Source organism: Lepisosteus platostomus, chromosome 2 (assembly GCF_059453375.1).
Source record: "Lepisosteus platostomus isolate fLepPlt1 chromosome 2, fLepPlt1.hap1, whole genome shotgun sequence".
NCBI lineage: Eukaryota > Metazoa > Chordata > Actinopteri > Semionotiformes > Lepisosteidae > Lepisosteus > Lepisosteus platostomus.
Genome location: NC_142612.1, coordinates 69,241,603 through 69,262,172, shown reverse-complemented (window position 1 = coordinate 69,262,172; position 20,570 = coordinate 69,241,603). Strand labels below are relative to the sequence as shown.

Sequence of the window (20,570 nt, the reverse complement as noted above, 5' to 3'; positions counted from 1 at the left end):
CCATGTGATTGGTGTGTTTATGTCATCGTTTTGTGCTCAAATGGTCCCGCGCGGGCTGAGACAGAACGCGGTTAGAAATATTGCTTTTCTTGTCAGAGAAGGAAAATAAAAGGATTTTAGTGAATGTTGTGTGTGGTGCCTGGCACGTTTAAGAAAGGTGTTTTCAATCTGATGTTTAATTTAGTGTTAACCTGGAGTGCTAGTAGACCATTCGGAGAAGTGAATCTTGGCGTAAATCAAGTGAGTATTTGAAATTTAGTATCGTTCAACACAATGGAAATAAATACAACCTACCGTGATAATTTACTGTTCATTTCAGTGAATCCATGTAAGTGCTTGTGATAGTCCTACTGTAGAGAGTACGAAAAAAGTCCGTGGCTAGATTAGACGTAGTCTATGAAAGACATAATATATTTGATCTTGTTTATTGTCTGTGGTACTGCTGCCTCCACTTAATTAATGTTAATAAACTATTAAAGTACAATAAATATTCTGTGGACATATTCCAAAGGCCAGGCAAAAGACGGACCCACACGGCTATGTTCTGACGTTTGAATCCTTGCTCTTTTTGTAGCAATGCTCAATAACAATGTACAGTAGCCAGTTATAGACATATATATTATAATATCATGCAAAATACTTAGAATGTTTCAAAGCGGGAGAATAACGCATAACAACAAAAGATGGAGTATAACTCAAAAAACACTATTTTTGTTTTAGCGCAGGGCTGGTGGTACACTGGAGTCTCTGGCCTGTAGAGAATGGTGTCCCTGCAAGCTCTGAGCTGTTCTGAGCAGCTGGGCTCACCTCTCAGGTGGACCTCCTTCTGCGGAGTCACCTCTGAGAATGCGGTTCCTCTCCCACTTGACGAATCCCTCGACCTCAACAAGTCCTACCCATGTGCCAGGAAGGCAGGCCGCCACAGGCGCTGGCCACCTCAACTCTTCATGACGAGTAGATCCATCACAGGTCAGAGAGCTTGCAAATCTCTTGGAACATAGCCCAAGAGAAGGATTTGTTATGTTGTAGAAGTAGACTGATTTAAACTTGAGGTCAAATCTTTAGGTGAGAGATTGTGCAACCTATAGCATTTCATGCAAGTGCAAAAATACATATTTGAGAGCAGTTCAGCTTAAAGCCTTATAAGGTTACAGGACTGCAAACTTAAAACTATTTTACATTTCATGTGGAGAGTAAACTAAATTGCTTTATAAAAAAACACATTATGTCCATATGTTTGCATACGTAATGTTTTTCATATCATTTTCTGTGCTTATGGAAGCAGCCAGCCTGTATGATATAAGGCTTTATAACATACTTTCATGTTTTTTTAGGTCAGTGTTGTTCTTATGTTGATATTTAGGGTATTCTAGCTGAAAGCACAGGTGGTTATGCAACTCAGCCATTGTTCCTTTAGTTTCAAAGTTCTGTGTTTAGATTGTGATTTTGAGTTTTTCATAGAATACTGTTCAAATACAGTACAGACTGTGCACTCACTGGTGTAACTGCTTTTGCTGAAAAATCTAAACAAAAACAGGTTTCGTAAGCCAAATTTGAAACATGATTAACACACTGTTAATAACATTCACATTGTCTTTTGATTGAAAATGAGTAGTAAATTCTTTCTGTTGTCTTTGTTTTCATGTGTCCTTACCAATGGGTTTGAAACCTTGCTTCTATCTTGAATACCAGGAGAAGGTCTGAACTCTTTCTGCTTCAACTCAGTAGCTGCGCGGAACATTCAGCTGTCTGACCTGTCCTGTTCCAAAACAGCTTCTGGTTCTCTGTCCCAGTCTGAGTTCAGCAATATACCCAGTTGTTCTCTGTTCAAGCATCTGGCCCGGGAAGGACTCAGCCACTCAGCGCTGCCTACCTTTCACAACCCCAATAAGGCCATTCTCACTGTTGATATGACAACCACAGAGGTACACTGGTGTCTTCTCTGGCCATTATTTGAATGCTTACACTGTTTAATAGCAATGAATCACACTAATGATGCACCTTAATTTATCGGTTACTTTTAAGTTTTGCTGGACAAGAATCTATATGTAATTTCTTGGAGAAGCACAGGTTACGTTTCATACAAACTATCCAGTCATATGACTTTATCATGACACTATATGTAGATCTGTGAAAGTATTTCCAGTTTGAGTTTGAAAAGGGAAGAAAAATTAGCAAAAAGAATGAGAAACATCGTTTTTTGCAAAGTATGAACTAAGTAATAACGTGGCAGGCTTGTTCCGAGGTGAAAAAGTGTCCATTATCTCCTAAATGTTAAAATTGAGACCACTTGGATGGGAATAACTCCTTAATATTCTGCATGTTGATTCAGCTACATGCTGATCTGTTACAGAACTTCTTAATCATTGCTGATTTTTGAAAGGTTTCTTCTGAAATGTATTGCGGAGATCTTTCTGATACAAACTGTACCTGAATGTGTTTCTAATTTTTTCCATTTTGTTTTCTAAAGATACTCATTGCCAATGATGTGGCTTGTAAATTGTTTGACTACAGCAGCAAGGATCTGATTGGATTAAAGCTATCCTGTCTCTTAAAGAAGACCAGTCAAACTCTTGAAGAAGCTTTGGGGGAGGAGCATCTGGAGACTAATGGAAATCTGGTCATGGTCTCAGGAAAAGTGGTAGTGTATTCCCCAGTATACAGTATACTGTTTTATATGTTGGTTGTTAATATTTTTATCTTAATTTCTAAAGCCTTTAACTGTAGGATTTTGTTCTAATTTGCTGAGTATTCCATTAATATTGTGCGTGATTTCTAAGTATTGTAAATATAAACATAATAAAATAAGTGAAAGAAATGTTCTCAAATGTTTTCAAATTTAAGGTGAACTAAAATCCAGAGGTGATATGCTAGACGACCATGTAAAATTTAACTTATAATTAGTTCTAATGGCACACATATAAGAATTATAGATAAAAGACTCGAGTGTCTGAAATATTCACGCCCTTTTTTCTGTATAAAAGTATCTTTAAGATATGAATCAATGTCTTTAGATTTAAGCATCACTTTTCCTGCAGGCAGAAATGCAAGGTGCTGATATCTTGTTTTTAGCAATTGGAAGAAAATAAAGTTTATAAACTATAATTTTATTCTTAAGAGTTTGTAGTTTGTAGATTACAGCAGTGTTTAATGTTCCGAAGAATCCATATTTTACAGGTTGATATAGTGAGCAGGTCTGGCAGTGAGATCCCTGTATCTGTATGGGCCCACAGACTGACCCATGAGGGCAACCGCTGTCTGGTGGTGATGGAACCAGTGCAGAGAATATCTGCTCATGTGTCCTTCACACAAGATGTAAGTAAGCAAAAAAACAACAAACCCGATTAGTTGTAAATATTTAAACTATTTTGGAGATATGTGTTTTAATATAAAAAAAACATGTTTTGCAAGATAACTGTGTTGTAATCTAATGTGTAGAAGCAAGAAGCAATTTGAACGTACCTGTTTAAAGGTGCTACCCTACTTGATACCTTCATATCAATTCACTAACGTTTTTTTAATTTCTTTGAACTATTGCACATTCACAATGTAGATTCTGTCCTAATCATTTACTCTTTTTTCACTATGAAACTTATTCCATTGGATTTATGTGCAACCAGCATTTGGTTAGACTACATATTGTACTGTATCTCAATAGCATCATTGAGTAGATGGTGGTAGAAGTAATAAAGGCACTTTTCATAAAAGGGTATGTGGCACAAAATCTGATAAATCTTTTTGCTGAACCTGCTTCATTGGAAGCCTTCAGAAAATGAGTAGTAGAGATCCTTTCATCGATTAGCTACTAGCAAACAAATTAACATGGTCAAATGCATATTTCATTTGTAACATTTTAATAGTTATATAGAAACAGCTGTGTTATAAATGTTGCTGCACCAAGTCTCTGTCAAACATTAATTAAACTAATGGAAATATAAAACCATTTAATATTCTGGAATATATGTTGTGTTATTTCAGGGATGGATCCAGTCCTGTGATTCTGTGTTTTCCAATCTCTATGGTTATGCACATCCAGAGGAGGTGATAGGGTTGTCCATTACATACCTTATTCCGTCACTCCGTATCCCACTTCACTACAAGCAGATACCCAAGGTCAGTGTCTCCACCATTAAATGTTACCGCAGAGGAAGAGACATCGGCTTGTGTAGATTTAGGCCATAACCAGTAAAAATTAGCTGCTGCATTGTCTGTCTTGTAGTCTGTACTAAATTGATTATTTGTCTGACTCAATAACTTATACTGTCCTATTTGTCTATTCTTTCTGGTATCCCATAAATGTATTTTTAAAAATAGTTCCCATTTCTCCAACTTTAGAACCACCAATGATCATTGACTTGAACTTACTGCAACACAAGCACAGTGGTTTCCATTATTCGAGTTTTATTCAGGTACCATAAAGTTATAAGATTTGCTATAGCCCACTAGCAATATCATTGTAGGTGTTTTACCATACCGGTGTCTATAACTTAATTACATTTTTGTCAGAGTTAATTATATGTATGCTACATTTTTACCAGCATTCCACCTGCATAGAATTTAAAATATTTTAATATTAATCATATTCAGAATGACCGCATCTGTATTGTCACTTTCTTCTCAAAGAACAGAAAGACGACAAAGAACTCTAATTAATGGATTAGATTAAAGTACTTTTGTGTAATGTTCAGGGTTCAAGAGAAATAAACCAATTGAACAAATAACCAGCTTGCTATCAGTACCAAGTTAAGACATAATGCTACAGTCATAAAACTATTCTAACTTGGTAGGAAAGATAAAACACAGAAACATTTCATAATTTTTCTGATATATCTTAACCCTAAATACTGTATAACTGCAATGTAAAATTGAACACTTGTATTCTTTCATGATAATTGTTTTTTGCTACCTTCCTTTCCTGTACAGTATCTGCATTTACTAGATAACACATGTACTTTAATTGCCCGAAATTCTCCTGCATTTGCATTTCTATAGATAAATGCATGCAGCTTTACCCTGAAACACATCCTGCTCTCTTCTGTTGCATTACCTTACAGATTTTACAAATCCAGAGGCTAACGGGAATGTCTAGGGATGGTACCACTTTTCCACTCAGTATAAAACTTCAGAGTGTTCCAGACTGTGGGGAATCAATTGAGGTGACAGAGCAGTCAAGCAATGCATACTCCTGGGGAAGTCCAGAGTTTAAAACAGTACCTTCTGAAACAGAGGCTCAGATTCTTCAGTGTACCAACAGCTGGTCCTCTCCTGAAGCAGAGGACCCTAAGGATTGTGTGGCATTCAGCAAAGTCTTGAAGAAGCACTCCTTTCCCCTTCTTAAGGCGCAGTGTTGTGGTATGTACTTTGAAGTTTGGATTTGGCCTCACACATTTACTGTAGCAATGCCACTGTTGTAAATAGCCTCCGTATTTTGTGTTCTGATACAGAATAGAAATACATTTTTAATAAATTCACTTTAATTTTGTTACTTACAGTACACATTTGGAAACCTGTTTGCTTTTTTTGATTACTTCTCAAAAACAACAAATATTAGGTTGAGAATTAGAGAAAATCAGTGCGAACAATAAACTGGAAAAGAAAGATAATCATTAAATATCAGCTTCAATTCCAAGTCATCAGGCCTTTATTTTAGATAAATGTGAATTTGTGGGATACCAAGAAGCATTTAAATATTTGAGAACTGATTTGCATTCCTGTCATAGAGCTTAACCATGAAACATAATGATGCATAACAGGAAAATAATCATATAGACATAAAGAATATTAAATAGATGTATGAAATAATTATTATGTGAAAGGATCAAAGCCCTTCAGTCTACTTTGTTGGTATTAAGGCATTTATTTTTAGTCATTAAACACCCCTTATGCAGCATTTATTTATTGACATTCTGTTCAGGTATTAAGTAATTGTTTTTCTTTTTTTCATATCGCACCCTTCAGCAAACAAAGACAGTGGTCAGACTTTACCAGGCTCAGGACCAGTGTACACTGCAACTGTGTGGGTTTTCCCGGCTATCAGTGGACTGTTAATTCTGCACTCTGATGGATCAATCCACAGTGTCAATGACAACTTTGCTTTGGTGCTTTTTGGATATAGGAAGACGGAACTAGTGGGAAAGGTAGAAACCTTTGAAATATTGAAACATTCGCTTTAGAAAACGGTTTTTGCAATTTGCAAATCACGTTTTTTAGAAAACCTTTTAGAAAATATCTGATCCAAATGAATAATCAGAAACTGAATTATGTAATTCAGTCATGTATCTGTTGAAACTTTATTGCAGCTTTCTGTAGTTCATTTTTATAAACTTTTCTGCATGTTTATATTTTGTATAAATCCTGGTATACAAACATACCAATAATTAACACCATGTGTCTTACTTATAAAAACCTGGTAGGTCTCAATAAAATCTGATATCAAGCCACTCTACATTGATTCCTTGAAATATTTAAGCGTTAAAGTCATTTCAAAGCATAGGTGAGAAACATGAATAATTAAAACAAATCACTGTGAATGCAGGGCATAAACTGATTTTTTTTTCCTCCAGAGTATCACTTTTCTGATGCCTGGTTTTTATGAGAGCCTACATGCTGTGGAAGATGGTAATGTTGCCCTCAAAGATGAGTCAGCAGATCAGATAGATGTGAACAGAAGAGCAAAGGAGGGAGAGGAACCCCATTTCCTCTCTCTTTCCAACAGCATAACAGGTACCAAATACAGCTGAAATAAAATCAATCCCTGGGACTGATTTCCATTTGCAGATTGGTTTCTGAACTAAAAATTCAGTGAAAAGTTAGATCTATGACGTACCAATCAAATAGCATGATGACGGGAGAGGACAATCTTAACAAAGAACTTTAAGGAACCAAAGAAAATGGTTACATGTTTTATTTGCCATCTTGCTTTTAAGAAAATTGTAATAAAGCATTTAAATGTGAAAAGTTAAATTAATACTGTACATTGCAGAAAATAAGACAAGATAACAAAGCCAGTCTGGTCTCAGTTGAAGTCAGTCAGATTTATGTGTCTGGTGTGTTGAAAAGCATGTAGAGTGTTTTATGAACTGTCCCAGTACCTGTGTTGTCCTGTGTCAGTAGCTGCTCTCTCTGCTCATACCATATATCTTTAACCTGACATTTAGATCCTTGTAAAGCTGCTGGTAGGACTAACCCCCTCAGTGGAAGCTGTCCTATTGTTCTTTCCAATTTTCCTATTTCATTAGAGGACAGGCCCATGAAAACAAAAGGTGAGTCCCTCTGTGTCTGAAGGTGGTATTGATTTGCTTCACTGAGCTGTGCTGTGAAAAATGGTGCGTTTGTAAAAACTATGACTGCCTCAATGTTTTGTTTTTGAGACATAAGAGAGGTGACAGAGGTGACCATTGTTTTGAAATTGAAATGCCAGGCTTTTTATGATTCTATTGAGGAGAAATCAAGAATGTTTGGAAGTGGTTAGAGTAAATATGATTATTTGCTAAATATAAAATCTGAAAGAAGTTTATCATAGAGTTCCTCTCCTTCTCGGTTTCATATTTCTTATAATAATTTAACTGTGTTTAGAAAACATTGCATTTCCCAGTGATCTGAATTATTCAGGTGTACCAATTTCTTTCTTTAATAAGCCATACCCAGAACATATTGATGATAGGAGTCCAGGCTCAGTGCTTTCTGTGTTTTGAAGGTCCCAGCCCACTGCTGGCAGGTGACATGGCATTGGTTCAGCAGGAGAAACAAGAGACAGCAGCTGGAAGGACAGCAGAGATCTTTACTGGGACCAGTGCCAGACTGGAGAATGAGGGAAGTGCCCCGTCAACACTGTCTTCCCCTGAAGTGACCTCAACACCCTTCACTGGGTAGGTGGCTTACATTACAAGGTATTGGACACTTTCCTTTAGTATAGAGTGCTGTTTGTTCCAGGAATCCCAGTATGTTGAGTACTGCAAAATTGTATTGTTTTTTAATGGAAATACCAAATTTGGATTGAGAATAACAACAGGGCATCTTTGAAACGTCTTAATCTATGTTAGTGAGCCCATTAAAAACTCTGTAATTCTGAATTGTATCTAAACTACCTAACATAAGAGAACTTGTACTGCTCATTGCAATGATTTGAATAACTGCATTTATAAAAATCTTTCCATCCCAAAGTACACCAAACTGCTACTTATATAAGACGGTGCCCATTTCATCCATCACCAAAGTGTAGCACCTACCTGATGTGGGTGATGTACATTAGCTATAATGCACCAGCAACCTGGGTACATAGCAGATCAGGTGAAAAAGTGAAAATTGATTCATTCAGTAATTTTTTTAATTCAAAGCCCAGAGTGGAATTTAGCCAAATTGCTGGGTTTAACATCCCCAGTTTATTGTACAGGATCTTTAATGACCTAGTCAGTCAGGACCTCCTATAGCACAATGTCCATGGTCACTGTTGTGGGACATTGTTTAAGAAGTAATGTTCCAGAATAAAGAGTGTCGCCACCTGATTCACCAACACCACTTGCAGCAACAACCTAGTTTTTCATCCCAGCTGTGTTTAGCTTCTAAGAGCTGATAGGATCAAGCTATAAGGTGGTGACACAGCTGTAAGTACAGAGACTAGTGCAGCACACATTTTTTTTTTTAACTGTGGTGTTACTGTCCAACCAGACCTGTGTCTTCTGCAGTGAGAGACCAAAACCTGATTTTCATTTAGTAATAACACTTGAAGAGAACCAGGGATATTCTTCTTTTGATAATTGGTGAAGAAGAATAAACATTATTACAAAACATAATCATTTCAAAACATTCCCAGACTTGTTGATATTAATTTGCAGTGAAAATTTCACTGCCTTGATTTCTGACAAGTTTTGAAATCCTTTATTTACAGGCAGGATAGCACTGCTGAGTTGGTGGACCAAGCTGCCCAGTTTGTCCCTAGGAGCACTGAATGCAATGATGGCGGCATCACCAGTGTACTCCTGAAAACCCCATCCTTAGTGGAGTTCTCCCAGGAGTCCCATACAAGCTGTCCTCTCCTTTCAGCCACTGATAATTTCAAGTCATCCTTGAACTCAGGAGACCTTCAGACCAAAAATGTCATGTTGGTACCTGGTAAACGAGATGTCCCTCAGGATTCTGCACCTCTGAAATCAGCTGAAATCTCATCTGTCTCAGGTATAGATCAAGGTGATTTCAAGGCTACTCTGTGCCATGTTCAGCTCCATGGGTCACCAGAGACTCCCACACAAGATGAGCAGAGGCATAGCAAGACATGTGGTGCATTACCCAATACAAACCAGGAATATCCCTTGAACTACAGGGTGTCTAAAACTGCAGAGAACTCCAGCTTTGAAGTTATCTCCATGGGAAGCAGATCCTCCTCTGGCTTCTGTGAGACGTGGGCTGGGAATTCTGGCCCAGACCGCACGCAAGACACAGGTACAAATTTTGGACCTTGTCTTCCTTTCCAGTCTGGCAGCTACAGCCTAGACCTGGAGTTCAATGGCAATTTGATCACTAGAGGCTTGCAAGATCTTGACTTGAGTAGCAGCCTTGAGATCCCAGCAACTGATTTGTCCCAGACCTCCTGTGCCACTTCTGAGCTCCTCAGGACACCATCTCCCTATGTGGTAGAGTCCGATCCAGAGATGGAAGGCTTCGAGAACCAGGCTAATAGTGAAGAGTCTGGCCAAAGTGGGATAATCATGGATAATCCCTTAGAAGGAGAGCAGAGGCAGTGGGGTCTTTGCTCGGACGTACCTTGTGGCAGTCCTCTCTTCAGCTCAGGAGAGATAGAGGATGGAATCATGTTAAAAGTAAAGCATCTGCAGGAGTCTCACATGACAGATCCCTCTACTTCAACCCCTAAGAAAAGACTAAAGGAGGAGTTGCCATCAGTAGCTTCAGATGAAATCCTGGAAGGTTACTTTGAGGGAAACTGCTATCACAGAGATGGCTCCAGACTTAGTAAGTAAAACAAATTCTAGACTGTTTACTATTCTGTTTCCTAAGATACTAGCTCTCTTATCTCTATTCTAATTTCCTTCAGAGAAAATCTGATTGTTTTCAAATTAGTGGGAAGGTCTCATTAAACATATCATAAAGACGATGAAGACAACAATTCCAATTTACTATATTTAAAGATAGGTTGGATTTATTACTGTAAGTCATTCTGACATGGTTCTGTTCTATTTGTTTACAAAGATGAGAGATTAAAGAAAGCAATTGGAATAGCTAGAAGTGCCTTTTCTGTCTGTTCAATCCAGGTGTGCAGTTTGAAATCTGTCGTGTGGAGCTACCTGATGGACAGCTGCTTTTTTTTGTCTGGATGATGAGGAACCATGATCGTGCCCAACAGGAAGCGCTAAAGAGGCTTAAACTCTTGCTGTCTAGTCGGGACAGCAGCTCCACCTCCCTGCATGAAGCCTCTGCTATCAGCCTGGGGGAAGTTAGTGATGTAACTGAAACCTTTGCAACAGTCTTCAAAAAACAGATCCCTCTTTAATATAACATCCATATAATTTTATATAAAAGTAGATCCCCGCCAACTAAACTGTTCTTCATTATTCCTACCTATGAGTGGGATTCATGGAGAACATTAAAAGAGGATTGACACCTGCAAAGCAAGCATTGTTATCGCACACATTGAAAACTCTAGGCTACATTTCAAAACCAAAATTACTGGTAATACCAATTAATTATTCCTATACTGGAATAAACCTAGATGCAAAAAATAATTCTGTGAGCAGCACCTTATTAAATATAATCTGACAAAGTTAACAACCTCAAATCCATGTAAAATAGAATAGTTTGACAGTGAATGTTAAGCAAGCAGAAAAGATTAAAGTACTGTTGGAACAGAAAGAGAAAACCAGATAATCAGCTGTACAACTGCACAGCCTGAATGAATAAAAAAGAAATGAAATGAAATTGATCTGCTCACCCAGATCACAAAAACAAAATATAGTTACTTCCTAACAGATCACCACATCTCCAATCACCTTTACACCCTGCAGATCCTTGTAAAAATGTGTACCAAACAAATAGAGACAAATATTTGCATGTTTTATTGTCTAAAGCAATATTTGACTCAGTCTGTTACAGGCCATTTTTGTACATATTCACCCAAAGCAGAGTAGATTGGTTCAGGTAATTATGATGCTGGTCTATATTGCAGGTGATTCAAGAGACAGCAAAAGGTGAAGGGCTGTGGAGTTCTCAGGACTTGGAGGAGTCCCGGGCTTGTGAAGGGCAATTTGAAGAGGAGTACCAACCCCTCAGTGCTGTGGGCAAAGGAGCATATGGCTTTGTGTGGAGAGCACGACGACATGCCGATAACAAGGAGGTGAATGAAATGACCAGAGCCACAGAGTTCTGGATTGGCTCTGTTCTATTTTTGGTTCAACATATTCATTTTCGTGACATCTGTACAGATCTGAAAAAGGAATCCTAAAAGAACATTTTATGTAGACCGCCTTACTCCGTTTGAATTTTTCTTGTACAGTATGTTGCATATTCTAAATGATACTCTATTCTTATTTTTCTGTCTGCTCTGACTTATTTCAGCATGTCTTTTAAAACAATTTGACAGTTGTGTGAGAGGAAACAGGATGTGACTATTTCTTTATTGCTTTAAATATGACAATCCATGATGTCATGCTTATTTGCTCACTAGCAATAGGGAATTCTAAAGTGTTTTTCATTAGCCTTTCTTGTTAGAATATTTGATTACATAAATTGTGGTTAATCATGTATCCTATTTCATCCAGGTATCTGAAATATTGATTGATTTTGTTTTTATTTTCTTTTTCATATTATTTCCTACTTTCCCCAGGTGGTGGTCAAATTTATCAAAAAGAGCAAGATTGTGAGTGACTGCTGGGTGGACGATCCTGATATGGGTAGAGTCAGCCAGGAGGTTGCTATACTAGCCAGGCTTCAGCACCCCAATATCATCAAGGTAAGGAGACAGTGTGGGTGGCTCACGTTAAATTAATGAAATTGGACTGGGGTACTGTTGATACAAACACTGTTGGGCATGTGTTCATTGGGTACCCTACTGGTTGCCACATAATAAATTTGTAATGAAATAATTTATAGTAAAGGTCGTTGCTGGCTTAGAAAGAGCTGACCCAGTAGATTACTTTATTTTCGTTAGCAAAACAGAAATACAACTGAGAACAGGAGACATTTGTTTACAGTGTTGGATACATTTTGGGAATTACTTGAATTGAAAGGAACCTTCAAGGAACAGATGAGATCTTCAGATCAAGCATGACAGTTTGAAGGGTCCTTCTCAATATCCTTCAGCTACCACTAATATAATTATCATCATGGTTTTCTTTCCTAGGTGGTGGAAGTGTTTGAGAATGAGAGTTTCTTCCAGATGGTGATGGAGAAGCATGGAGATGGGCTGGACCTTTTTGAGTTTATAGAAAGACAGCCCCATCTGGATGAGCCACTGGGCAGTTACATCTTCAGACAGGTGAGAGTCTACAATACTTACAGTAAATGCCTGCTTTTGAGGGTAGAAGAAGACTTCTTCTTACCTTTTCCAAAAAGGTAAGGTAACAAAGGATCAAAAACCGAAGGATAGACACAAGGCATTTCATACTCCTGTGTCATCTTCAGTGTCCTTCAGAATGTGTGTTTCTTCCTCTTCCAGGAGATGAGATTGGAATGAATTGCAATTGCATATATAATATTAAACAATTGATAATTCAACAAGTTTTTTTTGTCCATTAAAAGCATCCTACATGTTTGTGTTTTAGTTGGTGGCAGCTGTGAAATACCTGCGCGAAAGAGGCATCCTACACAGAGACATCAAAGATGAGAACATCATCATCAACACAGACTTTCATATCAAGCTGATAGACTTTGGTTCAGCTGCATTTCTGAAGCCAGGGAAGCTCTTTTACACTTTCTGTGGAACCCTGGAGTACTGCTCACCTGAGGTTCTCTTGGGGAACCCGTATGTACAGTATCTTTCACTCATGGTTTTCATAATCAATAATTACAAATTACATGGTAATTTAATGCAATAGTAGAAAGATGTCTAGATATGCTTGCCTGTGTTTACCCCTTTCCCAAATGTTTTGAACAGTGGTCATTTGCCACTTTGCATAGATTTCAGTTTAAAGTTAAGTTGTTGTTCATAATAATCTAAAGATGAATTTCAGAATGAGTCTTGAATGATTCTGATGTGCAATTTTATCCATTATAAAGGAAAAATAGATTTGTAAATGTTTTGTGACCAACTGTCCTAATCATGCCTCATTACCCCTGTGGGTTGTCCTTTTGACATTGCACAAATGGAGGTTGAAATACAAAATTGAATTACTTTTGTTCTACATCTGCTTTGTTTATTGTTACAGTATTGTTAAAGGCATCTTAATATCATATTTTAGAATCAAATACCTGAATAACGTACATATATAAATACTTTTTATTATGTTTTCTGTAGTCAAAAGGTATGCTTTCATCACTGATCCTTGTTAGCATTTTTAACTGGATTCCTAACATTTAACTGTGTGATTATTTTTCCTTTGTGTTTCATAAAGTCCATATATGGAAAGAGAACAGTTCACTGCCTACAGTATCATTAGTGAATATCCGTATCTGTATATGAGTTTAGTGAATCTAGCTGTATTTACTTGTGCATCTTAACACACTTTCCCTTTGGCCTCTTATGGCAGGTATGAGGGACCCGAGCTGGAGATGTGGTCTCTGGGAGTGGCCTTGTACACCTTGCTGTTTGGTGAGAACCCTTTCTGCGAGAGGGAGGAGACTCTGGAGGCTCAGCTTAGACCCCCATATGAGGTGTCTCCAGGTGGGCAGAGTGCATCATTACCCAGGCATTATAGTGAAACTTAATATTTGTCAGCCGTAGATTTGGCAAGAAAGCTGTATATAACTCTGCTAAATCGACAGATTTTAATATTTCAGCTTTAACGAGCTGATGACAATTATTTTTTGTCAAATGAAGTGCACCGATCTTATGAAACAATACATTCTATCCTTATGCTTTAAACTTTGTTAAATTTCCATGGTAAGTCTTGTGTGTGTTCCCTTTAGTTTTTTGTAAAAAGGAAAGGAATGATTGTGCCTCTCTCCAGTTATGTGTTTTGTTTCCTTCTCCCTCATTTTGTTTCTCTAGAATTGCACACACTGATGGCTGGACTGTTGCACCCAGACCCCAGGCAAAGAATCACCCTGGAAGAGCTGCTGCACTCCTCTTGGATCTGCCAGCCCATTAATCTGGCAGAGTACAGCTGGTCGGAAGTGTGCCCAGATTGCGAAGGTGAGCACAGGAACCACTACAGAGTAGCAACGTGGCCTTTTACTCCCATATTAAAGAAGTTTGTTCTTCTTCTTACAAAACATGTTCAAATAGTATCTTGGGATCTGTCTTAGTTTCTTTTTCTTGATTGCCCTGGTAGAATATTTCAAATCACTCGTAGGTTTGAGCAGCCAAGCCAGCAAGAAAAACTACAATAGACTCGTTTAATTTGACAGGGCTAATGATATAGAAGCATGTTTCAAAACATAAGCATAAACAGATGTGCATGGATGCCAGATAGGGTAGCAGTGTAAAACTAGGGCTGTGTACCCAAATCCACAAATGTGGTTGTAGGTTCAAATCCTAGGTGGGACACAGCTATTGTACCATTGAGCAAAGTGCTTCACTCATGTAGCTTCCATAAACATTCTGCCGATTTGTCAAAAGGCAGGAAATAAAACGGTAGAAGCAAGAAAGATGTTTTTTACCACTCTTTTTTTTTACCCACTTGCCATTACAGAGGCTCCACTCTACAATGTAGCTAGTGCTGTAAATGTTCAGGAAGACAGAGGAGAATCACTGATGAACAATGAAGACACTAGCTGCCGGAAGCTCTCAAGTGCCAAAGGGGACAAGACTCCTAGAGATGTTTCACAACTTGCAGAAGAAGAGGGAGATAATGAGGAAGGAGGTTCCTTGGCTGCTCTGGAGACTGAACTTCTTAAGTATTTGATTACAGAGGACTGATTAGTGATTAGAAATAATTAATGCCAAAGGTGTATAGCTCATGGTCTTTGTATAGGCTGTGGGAGATCTAAATGAATAAAATTAAAATGAATAATAGTGCTATGTAATGGGATTGTTATAAATAACAGGTGCACTTTCCCCAGTGATGTAGTTGTTGGATAAGATAACATGATTCTTTGAAAAGTAAATCTAGATCATTTTAAATGCAGTTGAATAGTTTTGATAGATAAACACAGTTGGATAAGTTCACACTGATGATTGCCACCATTATAAGCAAATTTAGCATGCAAAGAAGTTCTTGCTTCTGTTAGTTTAGTGATGGGACTATGGGTAGGCTGAAGACACTTGACAGATCCAGATTAAATGCATCTGTTAATTTATTTTTATTAGGTGTATTTCATAAGTATTCAGTGAGTTGTTTTTAATGTTATTTGCATTCATCAACTTAGTATTCCAACTACTTTCTGGCAACACATCTTTTAATATGAAATGTAAAACTGTATGGGTTGAAGCATTTTGGGGACAGTGTTTTAACTTACTGATGAAGTAGAATTATGTAATGCTTATTTTCTTTCATTTTGCACATTCTGAAGGTCTGCTTTGAGAAGTCTCCTTTTAGACCTGTTTTGTGGGAAGCTGAATATAGAAAATTCAACTAATGATAGAAAACCACACAAAGTGCACGTACTGGAATATGTAAGATTATGGAAATCACACGATGTAATCTTTAATTTATAAAATCAACAAATGTTAGGTGCTAATTTATTATACAGTGTGCAGTATAATCCTTAATTAATATCCTTCCCTGAGTTTTTATTTTCTTTCTTCTTGAGGTGCTAGTCTTTTTTTTTTCTTACAATGAATTAATAAAAAAATATATTTAATTATCTTTGTCTTAAGAATTTTGCTATAGTTCTTTTATATTGGATTACTTAAAACACTCATTTCCTTAAAGTTACTTATAAAACCATTCAGAACCAACTTAAAAGTATTCAACTTTTGCAGTTAATTAATTGGATGTACAATGTATCAGAGCTCAGGTTGGAAAAAAAATCAGAGGACACTGAGCCCTCAAAGCACTGAGTCTGACTGTACACTTCAGTTCTTGTCTGTGGTCAAACCTTGACTTAATTCACATCTCAAAGAACAAATTGTGTTGAAGACACTGAGTTGGTACTCATCGTAAAAGAAGGATTATGCACTATATCTTATTTTAAATGTTAAAGCTGCCCTTTTTTCCTAAATAATGAATTGTATTTATATTGCCTCTGGATTTTTATGTGTTATAATTTTTTTTAACTGCTTAGATTTTTGTAACTTGACAATAAATTATTAAAGGGGAATGTTGTACGTTGTGATTTTTTTTAACAGCATGTCTGCAAATAAGGGCATTATATTAATTTTCTCAAAAACAGCTGCTTTATAAATACGTATGGACCGAAAACTAATATATTAGATGCTACGATCTTATTTTTTAACTGATGTCACGCATATAATGTTCCAAAAGAATTGCAGCGAGGATGAAAACTACCGGTTTCATAAGGATTAAAAACGTGTTCTTCAACAAGTTGCTTAAAATTTCTGCTTGTGTTGAAAATCTCGTTGTGCATGAACGCTATATATACATTAATAAATATTACATATAGGTTCCATGCTGCGGTCTTACCCAAAGCTGTGATTCTATAGGCTTCATTCTTTCGTGTGGAACCAATTTCAAAAGGGATCGGGTTGCTAGGGGACTGTTCAGGAAGCTGTACAGCAATGAGTACAATTCTGTGGCGGCAGGTTCGATATGTTTATTGTCCATTCTTAAAAGATAATGTGTATTATTACAGAAGTTTTAATGTTAGATGAAGTTATGATGTCTTTTTTGTAGAAGTCAGTTTTTTTGGAAGATTTTAACTTACGATTCTTTTGCAGTATCTTTGGTAAAGATTCTGAACGATTTGATCAATTAAGAATCCCATTTGTACTCTATCCGCGTATAACCGAGTGATATATTCACTTTTTTAGTAGCTTTTAATTATTCCTTTAGCAATAATAGCCTAATGAAGCGGCCAGTCTGAAATTCTAAATGCCATCGAATTTGTATACAATTTAATTCTGATACAAATACGCGTGTGAGACGCTACTAGTTAAAAGTAGCCCACTGCATATCCCCAATTAAATTGACATTTACAACGGAAAGCAATGTAATTTTGGGCCTTTGAGAAATATTTTGGTTTTCTGAGGAAGCACTTTATGTAGAATATTTCCTTGAACACCCTGAACACAGTAAGAAAGTACACACTTTACATTAATTTTTAGGTAAATGGTTCTTTTTTTTTTCCAGGTGCTCCGTTGGTCCATTCTTAGAAAAACACGCGTTGTACATCGTTCTGAGCTTCAGTGCCCGGTCCTAAAAAAATGGGAGGGAGGGCACCCAGTTGCCTTGTGCAGAAAACTCTGTTCCAGTTATGTGGAGGGACGTGCATCAGAGCTGCCCAGACAAGAAGTGTCCCCTCAAGGCCAAGAGGCCTGCAAGGAGACAGTACGCTCACTGATTATTATGGGATTCACCGAGGCCCAGGCCACCGAGGTTCTTGAAGGAGCAACAGGCAACCGAGTGGGTGTGGCCGCTAAGCGCCTTGCCATGCTGTCCACTCTTGTGGCCCTGGGGCTGAACCCTTCCACCATCTTGAAGATTTTGAGCAAATGTCCAGAGCTGTACCTGGTGAAGGGAGCCCAGATGGAACAGCGCATAGACAACCTGCGCAGACTGGGGCTTTTAGAAGGTGTGTGCTCGGTAGTTCTGATTAATTTATCGCACTTTTGTTTCTGTGACGTTTCACTATGCTGTGTTTCCCTGTTTAAGCAGTAAAAAAACCAAGACAGTCTGGATATTTGAGATACACTAGGTCATGACAGCTAGCTCTAGTCCTGCAGAGCCACAGTCCAGGAAATCTTAAAGATCACCCTTACATCATCGGTTTATACAGATTTGGAGTGTTTGAAGAATTGGATCAAGTAAATAAATTAACTGGTGCAGGTAAGCTAGAATGGGGCAGCTGTTTTCCTTTAATAGCTGCAGGATCGTTGTTTTTTCTATTCATGTGATCCAATCCTTAATTGAAAGAATCACTCGCATGCTTCAGTGGTCAGAATAATATTTTTCATTTACAAGCTGGGGATTTAAGGTTGTCCTACTAAACGTGCTGGATATTGGCACTTCCAGGATCGCTTTGACACTAGGGTGGCTAGAGGAGGGACAATATCCTGTGCTAGCTGGCTTTTGTTAACTCTTTCTGATTTGCCCTAGGTAACCTTCAGCGTGTGATAAGCCACTGCCCACAACTCCTCACCCTCACCCCCAAAAGGGTGAACACTATGGCTCGATTTCTGCAAGAGAAGTGCCATTTCACAGGGCAGCAAGTCACAGACATCCTCCGTGATTCCCCAGCCACACTACTGGAGGACATGGCCCAGGTGGAATACAAGTTTCAGGTGAGATCCTCAATTGCTGAGATAATACACTGTGTGTTTTATAATATAGTATACTATATACTATAGTTTTACACTATATACTACTGTATATAATGGGTTTTAATTTTTCAGCATCTCTGGATTAAGACAGCCTCGGCACTTAGGGTTGAATTTAGTGGCTTGTGGGCCTTGAGACACAGTGATCCCGTTGCATTTCCCAATCCCAACCATCACTACATAAACAGGAATCCTCATGCGTCACTCCAGCTGTTCTTGCATTTTCTCGTAGAAATGTTCCTATTCTCTGTGGCTGGTACATAGTTAGGAGAAGGTGATCTTGAGGATGAATGCAGTCAGTCATATACTGTCAGTGTATACAGTATGTGCAGTTTATAAACGTAGAGTCTGTCTGTGGTTTGACTCTTACAGCTTTGCTTACGGCCACCCATTGAGCAGTGTTTCTCAACCACCAGTGCGGGACAGCCTTCTTGCTGGTCTGTGTGACTCAAAATTGATAAAAGGAAGGAAGTCAGTTTTTATAAATGAATGTGAACAGAGAAGGATGTGTCACTCGCTCTTGATAGAAAGCATCCAGGCCATTAGCTGGACTTACAATGGAATGTGTCTAAAACATAAAGAATCCGCTCATCCCTCCAGGCATTTCACAACTCTTAAATATTTCAATAAATAAGTGATATTCTTGGTTAAATATCTGAGGGGGTTATTTTCTTCCTGTTATGTATACACAGGGGTAAATTCTTCATTTTCATGGGATTATTATTTCAAAACATGGGATTGTATAGTGAAGTTTAATAAAAAGTGGGAAATCAAAGCAAGTGCATGGTAAGGTGTGAAATCGGTGTGCAGATTTACTATGGTACATTTATCAATGTTTATTCTCCGCTTTGCTGCCTGGCAAGGTGTTTGGGAAAACACTCTTGCTGTGGGCAGTGTACTCTTTGGGTTCACATTGTTTCCTTCTCATCACTCTGCAGTATGCCTATTTCCGGATGGGGGTCAGACATGCAGAAATGCTCAAGTCCGGGCTCTTCCGAGTCTGTCTGGATGAAGTGCGCTTCAGGCACGCTTTCCTGGAGCGCCTGGGACTTTACCAGGCTCCCGACAAGAAGGGGCAGACACGTGTTGTCAATCCCAAGCTGAAAGAATTCCTGCGGGTCTCGGAGGAAACCTTTCTCACAGATGTGGCCAGGGCAACGCAGGAGGAGTTTGAGGTCTTCAGGAAGCTTCTGGCTCGAGAGCTCAAAGAGGAAAGTCAGGAGGAAAAGGTGGAGTCGGACAGCGAGGGGGAGGATGAAGAGGAAGGCTATGAGAGTGAGGACAGCGATCACACAGGTTACAGGAGGACGAGAAAGAAATGACACCATCAAGCTGGAATCAAGAACATGATTTATATGAAGAATTCAGAGTGAAGAACACAACAGCCCAAAAATGCACCACAGTGCTGATGAGTGCTACAAGAGACAGATATGCGTGATGTTTGTGTAAAATGCAGATTTTCCAGTTGGTATATGTATATAAAAGCATGAGAAATGCTTTTGAGAAAGACTGAGGCAGGAATGTTGTAAGATAACTTTTAATTCCTGCTCTGTCCCTTGTTTTTTTTCTCCATCCTCATATACATTCTGCACATCTGAAAGGATGCACATTTGACATTCTTTAGTCACTTTGCAAATTGTATATTTTAAAGCAGATATTAACGTGCTTGGATGTTTCATTATACTAAAATAAACAATATCTGAACTACATATGCATTCATTTTTCTGTCTCTTTCTTTGATGAAACTGAAAACAGTGGAGAGAGTGGAAATGTCATGCTGCAGGGATATGTAATAAAGACAGATTTGCATTAAAAAGAAATGAATATTATTTCAGCAGCAAGAACCGATGAGAACTGCTGAGGTGTGTCATCAGACTTCATCGTCCAGTAGGGCTATAATATATGTTGTCAACATCATGTTGCCTGATGGTAAATTAATGAGAAGCTGTCTATACAGACCTTTTTATGATTGAAACAAGTTGTATCATTCTTTTATTGTCTGCTGTATAGAGAACAGAGAGGGAAT

At 38.1% G+C, this 20,570-nt stretch overlaps 2 protein-coding genes across 3 annotated transcripts; both read left to right on the top strand.

Annotated features, from left to right (window-relative positions):
- The first annotated feature begins 35 nt into the window (after positions 1–35).
- Positions 36–16,368, top strand: pask (PAS domain containing serine/threonine kinase). 2 transcript variants are annotated; one of them, XM_088615994.1, is made up of 20 exons: positions 36–240; positions 721–969; positions 1,693–1,925; positions 2,471–2,641; positions 3,178–3,315; positions 3,979–4,113; positions 5,055–5,352; positions 5,959–6,137; positions 6,564–6,723; positions 7,158–7,262; positions 7,697–7,868; positions 8,888–9,966; positions 10,266–10,447; positions 11,177–11,344; positions 11,834–11,959; positions 12,350–12,484; positions 12,771–12,970; positions 13,695–13,828; positions 14,156–14,299; positions 14,799–16,368. In XM_088615994.1, exons 2-20 carry the CDS (start codon positions 762–764, stop codon positions 15,023–15,025), a joined length of 4,194 nt encoding a protein of 1,397 aa, XP_088472120.1. In that variant the 5' UTR covers positions 36–240; positions 721–761; the 3' UTR covers positions 15,026–16,368. The 2 variants fall into 2 exon arrangements, with proteins under 2 accessions (XP_088472120.1, XP_088472108.1); XM_088615982.1 differs by having other exon boundaries at positions 10,266–10,456.
- A 364-nt stretch (positions 16,369–16,732) lies between these two features.
- On the top strand, positions 16,733–20,253 carry mterf4 (mitochondrial transcription termination factor 4). The gene is made up of 4 exons (XM_088615966.1): positions 16,733–16,810; positions 17,358–17,799; positions 18,324–18,508; positions 19,483–20,253. Exons 1-4 carry the CDS (start codon positions 16,787–16,789, stop codon positions 19,864–19,866), a joined length of 1,035 nt encoding a protein of 344 aa, XP_088472092.1. The 5' UTR covers positions 16,733–16,786; the 3' UTR covers positions 19,867–20,253.
- The last annotated feature ends 317 nt before the right edge of the window (positions 20,254–20,570 follow it).